Below are 16,392 nucleotides of genomic sequence, written 5' to 3' on the forward strand. Positions count from 1 at the left end.
CTTTTACCCTTTACTTTGTATGCAAACTTTATATGAACTTTGTATGATAAAATAGACATGCTCTTTTCAGAAATGAAACCAATATATTAGCATCGCCTATGTTTAGGAATATTCAACCATGTCGAAAACAGGATCTTATGCAATCAGACTTTTGAGGAAGACATTCAAGCCAACTGTGCACTTTCTGTCCTATTAGTAGTTTACCACTTACATTAGTAGTCAGGTGTCCTCCAGCTTTACATTATGCGCATCACTGCTACTTATTTGACTCTTCAAAGGAAGCAGATGGATGGAGGAAGTCCTTAATAGATCTCAATTAAAGTCATTTAATAGGCTAGAAAAACAGACACTGAAAATGTGTGAATGTCAGAGAGTCAATTGTGTCCTTTTTCTTGGCAGGCAACTGCTTTGCCAGAGCATACGATTAATTGAGTGGCATCCTGGTAATGGCGTAATAACAGTAACTAGAGAAGACGAACATAATAAATGACTATGTATCAGAATACAAGGTCATTAGCCCCACTTGTCCTGTCAGTCAGAGCATTAGAAAGTACATTAATCATGCAGTTGACATATTGTGTCTTCTCCAGGGAATTCGTGGGCTTCCTGGTGAGGCAGGGCCAGATGGACCACAGGTATGGATCACCACCAATTATAGTTTTCACTAAATGGAACATATACTGTATGCTATTCACTGTGTGCTAAAGTAGACTACCAAACACACTTATAAGGCAGCCTAATGGTATTTACAATGAGTGAATCCAAAATGAACCATATACTGTAATACTGTAATAAAATGATGTCTGGGTATTGACACAATTTCACTATTCGAATCGATTCCGCTTCACTATGCTGTCGATTCGATACCGATTCATATGGGTATGAAATAAATTCTCTCCCAGCTAAAGCTGTTAATTATACAGGGGTCCTTCTAACTAGGTACATTACAAAAATATTAATTTGACTACTTATATTTTATTAATTTTGAATCATTTTGGTCACATTTTAGCTTTTTAAAAATGAACAAATCTGTATATTTCATCAATAAAAAATATATAATATTGCATATATAATTATTTTTGTTACATGTTTATTGTCTATTGTATAATTTGTAGTTTTTACAGGTATTTACATAGATTTGTAGAACATGTGCTAAAAAAAACGGTACTGTCTCTTTAAGAAAACCGGCATTCCTGCAAACAACTTTTACTCTTAACACTTTCTCTCAATGTAAAATCTGAACATTTACCAGCCAATTGCTAAATATAGGCAAATAGTGCGTAATTTGGTTCCAAATGCGAGCATTTTACCTCGTACCGGACTTTCCACATTGGAGAGGACAAAATGGAGGATGAGATCGCGGTTTCAATAGTAAAAGTCTTGCGCACCAGCTACCATGAAATAGGGAGGAATACCTCCACTTGGATGGCTTTTTTTCCACTGAGAAAATAGGATGAATCCATCCATCCTTGTTTATGTAATAACTTGTTAGAAAAAGCCCAAGCTGTGATGCTATTTCTGAAGTATTTTTGAATTACTAACGAAGGCTTGGACGCATCATTTGGTTTGAACCAGCAACGGCAGTTTCTAATCCATCGCGTAATATTATTTCCATGCACAAATGCGTTTTTATGACCGTAGGCTACTAAGTTTTTAAAAAAAATTTTAAATGTACTTACAACAGTTCAATGAACTGTTGTATATAAACAATATCACACGAGCAAGAGTGCGATATGGCTCTCCATCAGCACTGCTGTGATTCAGCCAGGACGAGTGCCGTAGGTAATCACAACAGTGCTGATGGTGGGCCATATTGCACTCTTGCTCGTGTGATATTGCTTAAATATATACTATGGCTGTTAATTCAGTGTGATTAATTTGACAAAAAATAATGCGTTAAAATAATTTACGCAATTAATCGCAATGCCCGCACTGAGATGGAAGTTTCCTGGAAAAATGCAAGCTTGTAGTACCACCTGTTTACTCCAGAGGGCAGTAAGTGAAATTTCAGCTGTATGAGCAATGTGCAGTTTATACAGTGAAGAAAACACTTCAGTAGGAAGAACAAGAAAAAAATACTTTACGTTCTTGCATTCAAAACACTTGAAGGAGCGCAAATGCGAAGTAAGGGATCTCAAGTGTTTAAAGATTTAGTATTAAACTATATTTACCTTGAAACAGAGACCCATTCTGATGGTTGATGTGAACATATACTGAAGCTCCTGACCCATGACCTGCATGATTTTATGCACTACACTGTACCTTTAATTGTAACAGGATGTATTCCACACCTGTGGTATTGATCTTGTCTTTTTTGGGATTAAGGGGTTAAGAGGAGCACCTGGCCAGAAAGGACCACCTGGGCCAAAAGGACCTTCAGTAAGTAAACGTCGCTCTGGGGAAACTTCAAACTTACCTTTTTACCTTCTCATTGTGTCAAGTGACCCGTTAAAATTGGATAGTCAGAGAAATTGGATTGGATCGTGTCCCAGGCAGCTGTAGACCTGCTAATCAGCACTGCAGCCACAAAGTGAGCGAGGAAAAAGAGCAATTAGGAAATGGTCAAAAGCTAACCAGCGATAACAGAGTATTTGGGTAAACAATGTTAGAGTGACCTCTGCTAGTGAGAGGCAAACATTTGACCAGTGTTTGTCTGTTATTTGTAATTCAAAAGATGTGTTGCTGCCACCTTGTGGTGAATACGATTCTGAGAGTCACTGAAAGATGCAATTCACTTTAATACAAAATTAAATAAAATATAAAGGTGTTTTAAACCACTCATGACAAATTTTAAAATGCTGTTTGTAAGGATAGGAAAAGTCATGGAAATGTTCAAATAAATCTTTAGATCCATGGAAATGTGAATTTGGGAAGTTTTTATGGTGAATACATGTATATATGTGTCAGCTATATACTGTATATGAAAAAAAATCTACATATTTATAATATTTTATATATATATATGTGTGTGTGTGTGTGTGTGTGTGTGTGTGCTCTTGTGTAGAGTAAAAATTGCTGCATAAAAATGATCATCAATTTCAGTCTGTTCTTTGCAGTTAATCAATCAAACGGTTCACCGTTATTCATTAGTAAATCTAATGTAAGTCTGAGTGAAAATTATTTAAAAATCCTTATTCAGTAATCACGTAAGACTAAAATGTTTATGTAAGTTTGCTGACTAAAAGTGTAGGAACTCTGCAAGGCTAATTAGAATATGTTGTCCACTCTTTTGTACAACTTCATGTTTACATAACTTAATTTAAGTAACTTCTTTTAACATTTAGTCAGATTTAAATACATTTAGTCTTATGGACCATGTCATTAAACTTTATTTAAAAATTTCAGAGCAGGACAGTAAATGTTATCAGCTTTGGCTACTTTAGTCAGAAAGTATTTAACTCTGCATCCTTTCTGTTTAAATCCTTTAGGGCACACCAGGGCCTGTGGGGTCCCCTGGAGCAGACGGACTTGTCGGCCTTAAGGTTGGTCTGGTTCAAACATCACCTTTTGCAATTATGCAAATACCTTGACTTAATGCTGGTGGGACTTACCGTGCAGAGATAACATTTATGCTGTTCCAGGAATTGTGCCCTCATCAAAAGGATTATGAAAGTGTGCTTAATAAAACATTTTGTCTGAGGTTGCTGGTCTTGTATCAGCTTTTCTTTCTCCTTTTAAGTTATTATAATGTTAAAAGTGATTAACAATCTTTTAACTGTCTATGAAAAAAAATAAGCTTTCTTTAAGCTCCACCACATTGAAGAAATAAGATGTGGTCTAGGGCAGTGGTTCTCAACTGGTTTTGCTAAAGAACATTTATAAAAGTAAACAAAAAATGCCTTTAAATAAAATGTTTTATTATTATTTATTTAAGAACCCAATAATTAACTGCGCAAAACACTTTGTGGTCGGCACAAAGGATTCTTATCATTGCTGCAAGTGAACCTGTATTTAGTGAATTTTACATTGCATAGTTCTGTTCATAGTAGCTGCCTAATTTGCTTTGACCAAGTGACAGATGAATTTGATTGGAAGCAGACCTTTCATCAACAAGAACAGTTCAACATATCCTAACTATATTTAGTTCCAATGTATTGTTTGCATTAAGAGTAGTTTTCGGCTTGTGACCCACCAGTTCAGAACCACTGGTCTAAGATTTATGTCAGCTCTATCTAAGTTCACTTGGTTTACACCTGTCTGTCTGTGTTCAGGGTAAACTAGGAGAAAAAGGAGCTCAAGGGACTCCTGGGACACCAGGTCAAGATGTAAGAGTTTAATTTCTTGGGCCTTTTCGATTGGTTCATTTAATTTTTTAATTTTTTTGCAGTCAGCCACACAATTGTCATGTTTCAATTCATTGCTCTCTTAGAAAGTATTTTTGTATTTATATATATTGCATATTTATATATTGTATTTGTATAGATGTATTCTTTCTCACATAGGGTGCACAGGGTGAGCCGGGGTTTCCAGGGGTTCAAGGTGCTATGGGCCTTCCTGGATTTAAAGGACACAAGGTAATTGTGCCGCAAAAACATTCTTAACAGCTGCTCTGTTCAGGTCAAAAAAGACACAGAAGATGATATTTGATTTACTGCACTTTTGTTTTTACAATTATAAACATGAACATTGAAAGAGTGCCCCATATGTGGTAGTGCTATACTTTTACAGCAGGTGTACAGTACAGTAAACCTTAATTTTGAGTAAAAAAACAATTATAATACAATACATATGAATTAAAAAAAAAAAAAAAAACAATCGTGGTTTTATTCCAAAACTATTATATGTCAGAATATAAATGTCCACCTGCAAGATGAAACATTTGGAAAAAAAGGTTTTTGCTGCTTGTTCAATTTACTTAATATGAACCAAAGCAAGAGCAGGGGATTTCAATTTCCCAGCTTGCTTTGCATGGGACTTGATAGAGAGTAAAGCTTTTTGTGCAAGATGAAAATAAAAATGAATTTAAAGGGGAATAATTTTTAAGTATTTAATATTTTGTTATTTTGAGATTTAGAAGAGTTTCTGTTCTTTTTGAGTTCTGGGGGTTACCATTATGGTGAAGAGTGGAGCTTGAGCTAACAATAAGCTACATGTTGCACATGAAATGTATTGCTCAGTTCATTGAGCAAATGCTGTGCTAACAATAACATTATTACTAAGGTATCAAAGATTATTTTTGGAATCGATTCCCAGCCCCATTTCCAACCAGCCTGTATTTAGCATGCTAATATTCACTTTCACTAGTTAGTACATAAATAAATCAAATTGATTTATTTGAGTGACATTGACATCTACAATTTTGTTGTGTTTACCCGATTCAAATAGGTACTTTCTACACAAAGTGTTTGTGTTGAGATAACATAGGGATTTTATGTTAAGAAAACTAATTTCAAACACATGGAACCACTGCCCATGATTAAATCAAGTGCAGACACAGAGCTATTTTTTAAGTGCACTTGTAAGGGGATGGTCTCTTTAGACTTGGGCCAGGAAAGCCCAAAGGTTACTTCGGTCAGTACTGGACACGTAACGCAAATCTCATCATCAGCAAAGTGCTCGAGCACTGAACGTGAGCAGCCCGATTTTTCGAATTGCACGCATTTGGACGTGCAGAATGCATACTGTATGTGTCTGGAGTTATTTGCACTAATTAGTGGGCCCATAAAGTGGCATCACTTACATTTGAGCTGTTTCTGTCATGAAGAAGCACTAGAAGAAGATTAAATCACCACTAAACATCAGGAGATGAAGGTAAAATCAACAACAGTGGATGTGCAAGTCAGCGGATGTGTAAGGAGTATAGATATACCTGCATTTGTATAACTCGACTCTGAAGGAATATAAAGACATCTTTGTCTAAACTCCTGAAGACAAACAGTCAGGTCTCTCATAGCATTCGAGTTGGAAGTAGACCTAGGGCTTAAGCAAACATCTTACAACCATTTAGTAATGCCCAAGAAACCACCTAGCAACACTTTAGCAATGCCCATTTAACCACCCAAAACACTCTGACATTGCTGTATAAATATGTTAACTTTTAGAGCATGGTGCCGAAAACAGCAAGGTCATGGGTTCAATTCCTGTGGAACACTATAAATGACTTTGTATACAAGTGTCTACCAAATGAATACCATAAATTAAGTTTTTTTTTTTTTAACCATCTGAGATTTCTAATCTGGAGAAATTGTCTTAATATGGAGAAAATCTTTGCCCTTGACCAAGATGCTCTCATTTATTGCAGGGGCTGTCCTTCTATATGTCACATTAGATGAAAGTGTTTGCTAAATTACTACGTAATTGCATGGTTCGATATTCTTAATACAGTTGTGGCTTTGTGGTTTATTGCTGGAATTATTTATTGACTGAAATGCTACATAACACTATACTGTATTCTCCTGTTGCTGAGAGTTAATTATGGTAAGTTTATGTACAAAACTTGCAGAATGTGCCATTTTTATACTTATTTATTTTTTCAGGGGGGGAGAGGAGAATCTGGTTCCAAAGGCATTCAGGTAGAACCCATATCCGTTCCTTTAGATATAGAGAGTGCTCTTTCTAATACAGTATGTATTTCATATTTAATACAGTTCAGTGTCACTATATAAAGAATTATTTATCAAAGGTTTGGATTTGTTTTTAACACAAATTCAAATCTTTCTCAGATCTCAGATATACATTTTTTTTCAAGCCACACATAAAGCTTTAACATTCTTATTGCTTAGGAAAACATTTGTATACATACAGTATGTGCTTACTACATATCCAAATTATACAATAACTGATTCTATGTGATTGTAGACAGGGGTTTTGCTATATTTAAAAACAAGACCAACTGCATCAATATGGTTTGTGCACTTGACCATATAGCTATCTCTGTGGGTTGCACCACCCCAAGTGTAGTCAGCACAAATTCTCTCAGATAAACGGAAGAGAGACAGATTTCTAAAGGTGAATGGGAACCTCCTGTTGATTATGAATGCTAATGATAACCTTTTAGAGTATGAGACCCCTGCTAACACAGACACATTTCCATCCCTTTACAGGGTGAGAAAGGCAGCAAGGGGGTCCCTGGGATACCTGGCCTTACAGTAGGTGCACATACACCTTACAGCCACCAGGGGGAACATCTTGTTATAGTACTGCACATTAAAATGTAATTGGTACTTTTGTTGTAAAGCATTAAAAGCCAACATGTTACATTTAGAACTGGACAAAATTCAGAATTTAAAAAATGTGGTTTTCAATCCATGAGTTGAAATTTGTATTGAATTTGACCAAAGAAATTCAACATATTCACACTAAGGTTTTGAGCAAAACATTGACAAATTACATAATCAGAGTAAAAATAATGTTTATTTATTCCCAGATAATGTGTGTAGAATATATTTTCTTAAATATTTAGACAAACTTCTCTAAACTATATACTTTCAAAATAATTAACAGCCATCAAAATAATGCTTTAAGAAAATAAATAATGACATAAAAATGGTGTTCTTTCTCCATGGTCCATAAAATTAAAGTTAATATATTTAATAAAAATGTCAAAAGATCAATTTTCTGAAAATACTCATTATGGTATTTGTGATGATGATGATGATGATGATGATGGTTTTGTGTAATTCATTATTATACTGAATACATTTTTTTAAACTAAAATGTATTTCAGAGAAATTTAGTGAGAATTTAATCTGAATTGCCACATTCAGAAATGTTGAATTCAAATAATTCACTCAGGAGTATTCTATATTTCTCCTTTATTCTGGGAAACAGAGTTCAGCATATCTTGCCAGAAATCTTAATCACAGACATTAAGTCACCATTAATTTTAGACTGCAGTGTACCTCTTTTGTCAGTCACAACAACTTAATGAGATCTGTAAATGGGATAAAATCCCATTTCCCAAATGAAATAAAATAAATAAATAAACATGTATAGTCTTCATGTGCAGAGGCCCATAATGCATGATACACTTGCATGCAATATTGGTGAATCTACTGTAGTTGAAATTGCTACACTAATTTAAAATAATAATTTAAACTACAGTTCCCCTTCTGTCGATCTCTCCACATTGTGTCAGAGGAGCGACACTAGGGGTCTCTCTTGAGCGCCGATATTCACCTCTGAACTATGAAAAAAGGCCAATGAGAGTTGGCAACCAGTATTTGCATGTCCCGCCCCCGGACATACGGTATTTAAGCGGCGCAAATACGGGAGTTCATTCAGAAAATTTCTTCGGAGCCGATGGTCGTGTTTGCAGACTGCTGCGTTTTACACACCGAGTTCCTGCTATCCTCTGCTGCATGCTGTTGGATTCTACGGCACACAACAGCTGCTCTCTCCTGTTTGCACGGCTGTGCACTTCCTGCCCCTGAGCGCATCGACAGTTGCAGACAAGAAAGATCTCTCACGAGTTCTTTCATTCATAAAAGAGTGATTTTATTTAAAAGAGTAATTTCCTCTAAAAGAGCAAAAACACAGCGGCGTTGAACGTCCTTTTAAGGACGCGTCTTTATAAAGATGACTCTCCGCCCCTGTGTTGTTCCTGGATGCGGTAGAGTACTCTCCGCTTCCGACGGCCACAGGCGTTGTCTCGTGTGTCTGGGCAGCGATCACACTGAGGTTGCGTTTGTGGATGGTTCATGTTCTCATTGCGAGAACATGACCATGACAACGTTGCGGTCACGGCTTGCTTACAACCGTAAGCAGGCCACTCCAGCCGCCCCCCGCGTCGCTCCTTCTTCCCACGGGATTGAGGACGATGCGGCTGGCGATGGAGGCGATTCGGGGATGGCAGCGGGTGCAGCTCCGCCGGGTACGCCCCTCGGACCACCCGCGCCCCGGCACGCTCGTTGACTCCCGTCCCCGCTCGAGGTGGCGGCGACTCGCCTCACAGCCAGTCTGCCTACCCTCTTGTGATGGAAGCAGATGAGTTCAGCGCTACATCGGAGGGCGTGGGCTCTGATGCTGAGGGCTCCTCTGGGCTGCCGCCTTCGGGCTTGCACGCCCAGGAGGAGGCCGACGCACAGATGTCCGATATGCTTTCCCGGGCAGCCAACAGCGTGGGTCTGGATTGGAACCCTCCATCCTCCCCACAGCCATCACGGCTGGACGATTGGTTCTTGGGCGTTGGGCGCCGCTCACAGCCTCGCCCCCCCCGGTTCCTTTCTTCCCGGAGGTGCATGATGAGCTGACGTCTTCGTGGAGAGCACCCCTCTCCACTCGTCGCATCATGCCGCGGCGCAAGCTTGCCGCCACGGCCCAGACCCCACCTGCTCGCCGAGGGCGTCCTCCCACGGCCAGAAGACCTTCTGCTCCGCCCCAACCTGGGCCCAGCTCTCAGCCCCGGCGTTGAGCAAACCGCAGGAAGCGTACGCCCCCTGCCTCACGGACCCCTTCGAGGACCCGGAAGGCTCCAAAGCGTCCCTGAGACAGCGGACCCAGAGGACAAGACGTTAGCTCCGGAGGTGGTAAGACCACTCCGTCCCCCGGTGGAGGGCCGGGAGGAGAATCTTTTGTTTTTTCATTTGCCGCACCCCCTGACGGGGGCTGCGGTACCCAAATTCTCAATAAAAGAGCTATTTCCTTTACCTCTGTGTCACATGGCCCGCAAATGCCATTCTCACAGCACTGTGCTTTCAGGCCTCAACAGTCTCTGTGCCCAGGATGCGGTGCTCCCGCCCTCAGCCCCACGACTGTTCCCCGGCCGGCCAGTTCAGACGAGTCCAGAGGACGCCAGCATCAGACCTCCTCCTCAGTCACGAACCTGCCCCCTGCCGGGTGCGCGGAACAAGGTAAGTGCTTTGAGTTTATTCTCAGCACCAGAGCCTCGGGACGCCACAGCGCCTCCTGATGCCGCGTTACCTGTTCCGCACCGCTGCGAAGCCCCGCCGGGTACGTCCAAAATACTCGTCCCCTTGGTGCCCCTAGCACGGAGCTTAGAGGCATGGCTTTCACTGCCCAGCTTGTCACGGTGGCTGCACCGGACCATCCGACTCGGTTACTCAATTCAATTTGCCAGGTCTCCGCCCCCCTTCGTGGGCGTTCGTTCCTCCGCAGTGCACGGCGAACATCCCCACTCCCTGCGCGAGGAAATCGCCTCCCTTCTAATCAAGGACGCGATAGAGCCTGTCCCTCCGACCAAAACGAAGAAGGGTTTCTACAGCCCTTACTTCGTTGTACCCAAGAAAGGCGGCGGCATACGACCGATCTTGGACCTGCGAGTTTTCAATCGGACCTTGTCCAAACTCCCGTTCAAAATGCTTACCCAGAAACAAATTTTATCTGGCGTCCGGCATCTAGATTGGTTAGCAGCGGTAGACCTGAAGGACGCGTACTTCCACGTCTCAATTCGCCCTCGACATCGACCCTTTCTACGGTTCGCATTCGACGGCCAGGCGTATCAGTACAAGGTCCTCCCCTTCGGCCTGTCTCTGTCCCCTCGCGTCTTCACGAAGGTCGCAGAGGCGGCTCTTGCCCCGCTACGAGGAGCGGGCATCCGCATACTCAATTACCTCGACGATTGGCTCATTTTGGCCTCCTCGCAGGAATTACTATGCGCACACAGAGACCAGGTGCTCGAGCACCTCGGCCGTTTAGGGTTTCAGGTCAACTGGGAAAAGAGCAAGCTCGCCCCGGTCCAGAGCATCTCTTTTCTCGGTTTGGAGTTAGACTCAGTCTCAATGACAGCACGTCTCTCCAATGAGCGTGCTCAGTCAGTGCTGGAATGCCTCACTTCTTTCGAACCAGGCACCGTGGTCCCTTTGAAACATGTCCAACGGCTCCTGGGGCATATGGCATCCTCCGCGGCGGCCGCGCCACTGGGGTTGATGCATATGAGACCACTTCAGCATTGGCTCCAGACTCGAGTCCCGAGACGAGCATGGCGCCACGGCACGCACGGCGTGGAAGTTACCCCTGCCTGCCGCCAAACCTTCAAACCCTGGACAGACCTCTGCTTTCTATGGGCAGGAGTACCCTTGCAGCAGGTGTCCCGTCCTGTTCTGTTACAACCTCCAAATTGGGTTGGGGCGCCGTGTGCAACGGGCGCGCAGCCGCAGGCCGGTGGAACCGAGGCCCGCTGCACTGGCACATCAACTGCCTAGAGCTGCTGGCCGTTTTTCTTGCCCTGAAGAAATTTCTTCTGTTGATTCGTGGCAAGCGCGTCCTAGTCAGGACAGACAGCACCACGGTGGTGGCCTACATAAACCGCCAAGGCGGAGTACGCTCCCTCCACATGTCACAGCTTGCCCGTCGTCTCCTCCTTTGGAGTCAGCAGCGACTGGAGTCAATGCGCGCCACTCACATCCCCGGCAACCTCAATGTGTTAGCGGACGCGCTGTCAAGACAAAACTTGCCCGGCGGAGAGTGGAGGCTCCACCCCCAATCGGTCCAGCTGATTTGGGACAGGTTCGGCAAGGCCCAGGTAGACCTGTTTGCCTCCCAGGAAACCTCCCACTGTCCGCTCTGGTATGCCCTCACAGAGGCTCCCCTTGGGACAGATGCTCTGGCGCACAGCTGGCCCGCGGGGCTTCGCAAGTACGCTTTTCTCCCAGTGAGCCTTCTTGCACAGGTGCAATGCAAGGTCAGGGAGGACAAGGAGCAAGTCACTCTGGTGGCCCCCTACTGGCCCAACCGGACGTGGTTTTCGGATCTCACGCTCCTCATGACAGCCCCTCCCTGGCGAATTCCCCTGAGGAAGGACCTTCTTTCTCAGGGACGGGGCACGCTCTGGCATCCGCATCCAGACCTCTGGAATCTCCACGTCTGGTCCCTGGACAGGACGCGGAGGATCTAGCCGGCCTACCTTCAGCCGTCATAGACACTATTAACCAAGCCAGAGCCCCTTCAACCAGGCATCTTTACGCCCTGAAGTGGCGTCTGTTCGTGGACTGGTGTTCTTCCCGAGCCGAAGACCCGCAGAAGTGCACAGTTAGGTCAGTGCTTGTGTTTCTTTAGGAGAGGCTGGAGAGGAGGCTGTCCCCCTCCACCCTCAAGGTGTATGTTGCCGCTATCGCGGCCCACCACGACACGGTAGATGGCAAGTCTCTTGGTAAGCACGACTTAATCGTCAGGTTCCTAAAAGGTGCCCGGAGGATGACTCCCTCCCGGCCTAACCTGTTTCCCTCCTGGGATCTCTCGGTCGTCCTTATGGGACTCCGGAGACCCCCCTTCGAGCCGCTTGACTCAGTTGGACTCAGGGCCCTCTCTCTCAAGACCGCCCTGCTGATCGCGCTCGCTTCCATCAAGAGGGTCGGGGACCTGCATGCGTTCTCTGTTAGCGACGCTTGCCTGGAGTTCGGTCCGGCGGACACTTTCGTGATCCTAAGACCGCGACCGGGCTAAGTGCCCAAGGTTCCTACAACACCGACCCAAACCACTGCGGGTACCGCAAGCTACCCTGTACTGGTATAGGTGCCCCACAGGTAAGGCCTCCTGTTCGGACTCCCCCTGTGTGTAAAACCATGGTTCTGTCCCCTCACAAGTTGACTCCGTGTTTACCTTAGGCAGTTACAGCTGCCTCGGTTGCCGTGCTGTATGCTTCCCCCCTCTGCGAGGCTGGATCTACCACCGCACTACTTTTCCGCATAAGACCTAAGTATAGGCCATGCGATGTATTTGCCACTCAAAATTTGCCTCCCCTCCCGGGTAGGTGTGGCCTCCGCAGGGTCTTCTCCGCCCTAATAATGGCTAAGACCCCCTTCCCTCAATGCGTGTAAGGACCCCGGCCGTAGTTGCTCTATGCGAGAAACATAGAGAGAAAAGAGGCCCAGCCAGGCTGGCCCGTTCCCATGTTGGCGGCCATCACCTTGTTCCCCCCTCCAGGGTAACGATAAGGAATCCTGATGGCTTAAATGGGGCATTGGGGAAGGGTACGTGCAGCCTGATACACTTGGTCGTTCTGCACGTAGGAATACCTGCTCGCTCCTGTATCAGCAGATCACGTACACGGCTCAGCGCATGGCTCTTTTTAAGTGGACCCCTAGTGTCGCTTCTCTGACACAACGTGGAGAGAGCGACAGAAGGGGAACGTCTAGGTTACGTATGTAACCTCCGTTCCCCGGTGGAGGGAACGAGACGTTGTGTCTCCCCTGCCACGTCGCTGAGCCGAGCCCCTGTTGTGACCGGACCATTTCCGGCTCCTCAGAAAAATCCTGAATGAACTCCCGTATTTGCGGCGCTTAAATACCCGTATGTCCGGGGGCGGGACATGCAAATACTGGTTGCCAACTCTCATTGGCCTTTTTTCATAGTTCAGAGGTGAATATCGGCGCTCAAGAGAGACCCCTAGTGTCGCTTCTCTGACACAACGTCTCGTTCCCTCCATCGGAGAACGGAGGTTACATACGTAACCTAGACGTTATGCCACCCTTCTTAAAGCTACAGTACAAGTAAGTTACTTTCAAAAAGTAGCAAATTGCATTGAAGCTATTTGAGGGCCCAAAATCAGATTGTATACTGTAATTTTTTTACAGTCAGAGAAGATGAAAACAATGAGAATCTCAATTAGGGTGACAGTATTAAACTTGATTATGCAATATTAAATAAAACTATTAAGACTAAAACACCCTAGTTTATATATAGTAACTGAATCATGAACAGCAGCATTTAACTAAGTATTTTGCCACAAAATGTCAAACTCAAATAATTTTATGAATTGTTTTTAGAACAGGTTGAAATGTCTGAATGAACCAAATCATTTAAAAAGAATCAGATTTCTGAGCGCATTTGATTAATGGCTCAGCTTGCCCGTCTGTAAAGCTGCATACACAGTACAATATGATTACAAACCACAAACTATATAGCATTTTGTCACACTACACCACTACTTGTTGGAAAAAGTAACCTGTTACTGGAAAAGCTACACTATTTTGAAAACAATCGAGCTACTGTCACTCCGCTGAAATATTCAGTACATTACAGTACTAGTTTTGCTACTTTTAGTTTGTTATTTCCTAACACTGTTTACATGTTTGAACTTGTACATAGTCTGAAACATTGGGCCCTATTTTAAGAGTTCTAGCACTAAGCGCAGCACTATGACATAAGTCATACATCCCATTTACACTACCAACTTCTTATGAAAGTGCTGTAGGAAACAAACGGGGCCGGAGAAGAATCAAAGAATGAAATTGCACTTGACCTAGCCTGTTAGCACTTTGCGCACGCAATTTCGCCAAACCTATGCAATGAATTAGAAGGATAGAAAAATGGACTTACATTCTTTAGTGCATTAACTGTCTGCTTGACGAATGTCAGGCATATTTCTATGACAGTGACACACAGTTTTTGCGCATACACCCACAGATAGCACGAACACTCCCACCCGTGCCCACTTGCACTTTACAAGGAACCCAAAACTCCATAAGTTGTTAGTTGTAGAAACCAGGCTCAGCTGGGGCAGCCAGTTCTCCTCTGGCTATACAGCATGTATATAATGTCAAAATTAGTTATCTATGTGTAACACAAGTCATTTATTATTTAAGTAAACTGAGTAGATGTTGGTGGGAAATGTTTGAAACTAATAGATATCGATTGAACTGTAAAATAAATTAAGTGTCCTTGAAGTCCATCGCGAATTGACTGCCGAAGTGCATATAGAAACAGTGTCATTTGTTATTTGGCTGATGAAGGCTCAGCATGTGATTATACATCATGATCCCATCTCTTTCAGTCTAGTGGCAAAAACAGTCATGGTTTAAACATGATTTCCAGGGGCTTTCCCTGCCAGTGGGAAGGGAACATCTGTTCAAAATGGAAGCATTGTTTTCTTTCTTTCTGTCACCAACTGTGCATATTGAGCCACTGTTTAATAAAGTAGGCTTTTCTCTGATATTATCATAAAAAGATTTAAAAGCAGTTTCCTCTTTCCCTCTCTTTTCCTGAACCAGGGTGAAGTCGGACCCAGGGGTAGCAAAGGAGAGGTTTGTAGAATTACACAGCCAAATCACGTTTAATCCATTCCACCATATTTTACAAAAGAAACAAGATCGTTTCTGCCTGCTGAGGAAGTAACATGGGACGGCAAAGCGCTTCAAAGCCCTTTGAAGCATGTCTACAAAGCATTTACATTTGACAACTTGACAGTTATACTAAGATGGTTTCAGTATGCTGTTAGAGCGTACAGGCAAAGTGGATGCTATGTCAACTTTCCCTCAAATTTTCGGTTTATATTTATTTTATTATTATGTGTTTGTGGGCGAAGGACCACAAAGTGAGTCTTGTGCTTTTTTTAAACTATTTTTCTTCCAAAGCAAAAGTTTAAACTAAAACTTTTATTAAGTAGCTTATTTCCATACATTATCTTTAATGTTCCCAGTATAATGCAATTATTTAACTTTCAAGAATTGCTGTGAAATAGCACAGGTACACTTGTCAAGTAAAATATGTCACAAAACAACAATTTGTTTTATGTTTTAAACTATATAAATTATTAAAAAATATACAGTATGTTCAAAATAATACTCTTAATAAATACAAAAAAATAATAATAAAAAAATTATATTTACACTTTTTGGTTGTCAAACACTTGCAACAGGCAAAAATGCAGTAACACAGTTACTACACATTATGTAGAAACTGGGATATAACCAGAATCTTCTGATCTTTGTACTGTGAAAGATGGGTATGGCTCAACTATTTTAAGAGACAATTGCAGAAACTTCTTTGGTTTTAGTGTTGGCAACATTTTAGTGTTTGTGCAAAGCATTTGCAAAAATGGCTAAGAAGGAGGAAGTTAGTTCTGAGAAATTTTGTATCCACATTGGTTTGCTGATATCAGTTGGTTTAATAATAATGCTATTACGTTCATGCATTTTTATAAATGCAAATATACATTACAATTTGATAATGGCTACAATTTTGCTAATACAGAATCTGAACTATGACCCTTTCATCTAACAGGTTGGTCTCATGGTATTGTTTATACCTGATTTTTTTTTATCTAATAGAAAGGTATTCCGGGCGAGACTGGGGTCAAAGGTCCTGATGGAAAGAAGGGAGAAATAGGATATATTGGCACAGTCGGACCTCGTGGATTTCCAGGTCAGGATGGGTCACCAGGGCAACCTGGCATTCCGGGCTTTCCAGGGAAACCTGTGAGTTTTCTTTTGTATCCCATAGCTATATCTATGAATTCAGATTTTGTTATAACCATCAGGTATTGCCTCTCACAAAAAATGTTTTACAAATCATGCATACATAAACTAAGGGCAGGGTTGGACTGGACATAGGGAGCAGCGTGATTTTTCCTGGTGGGCTGGTCACTACATCGACACAACGTCTCGTTCCCTCCATCGGGGACGGGGGTTACAAAAGCAACCTAGATGTTAAGAATATATGCTGTTGGTTATGATGGTGCCAGCATAGGTCCAGGGCTGTTTTTTAGTACCTGCC

The 16,392-nt window shown here is 42.7% G+C and overlaps 1 protein-coding gene across 1 annotated transcript in view; it reads left to right on the forward strand.

Moving 5' to 3' along the window:
• The window catches only part of si:dkey-225n22.4 (collagen alpha-1(XXI) chain), a 77,769-nt gene that overhangs the window by 50,555 nt on the left and 10,822 nt on the right, over positions 1-16,392 (forward strand). The window contains exons 18-26 of the mRNA XM_052113430.1: positions 591-635; positions 2,326-2,379; positions 3,429-3,482; positions 4,212-4,265; positions 4,443-4,514; positions 6,477-6,512; positions 7,044-7,088; positions 14,889-14,921; positions 15,948-16,094. Of these exons, the coding sequence (XP_051969390.1) occupies positions 591-635; positions 2,326-2,379; positions 3,429-3,482; positions 4,212-4,265; positions 4,443-4,514; positions 6,477-6,512; positions 7,044-7,088; positions 14,889-14,921; positions 15,948-16,094 (540 nt within the window). The remainder of the gene's footprint in view (positions 1-590; positions 636-2,325; positions 2,380-3,428; positions 3,483-4,211; positions 4,266-4,442; positions 4,515-6,476; positions 6,513-7,043; positions 7,089-14,888; positions 14,922-15,947; positions 16,095-16,392) is intronic.

This window comes from Xyrauchen texanus, chromosome 41, assembly GCF_025860055.1.
Source record: "Xyrauchen texanus isolate HMW12.3.18 chromosome 41, RBS_HiC_50CHRs, whole genome shotgun sequence".
Lineage (NCBI taxonomy): Eukaryota > Metazoa > Chordata > Actinopteri > Cypriniformes > Catostomidae > Xyrauchen > Xyrauchen texanus.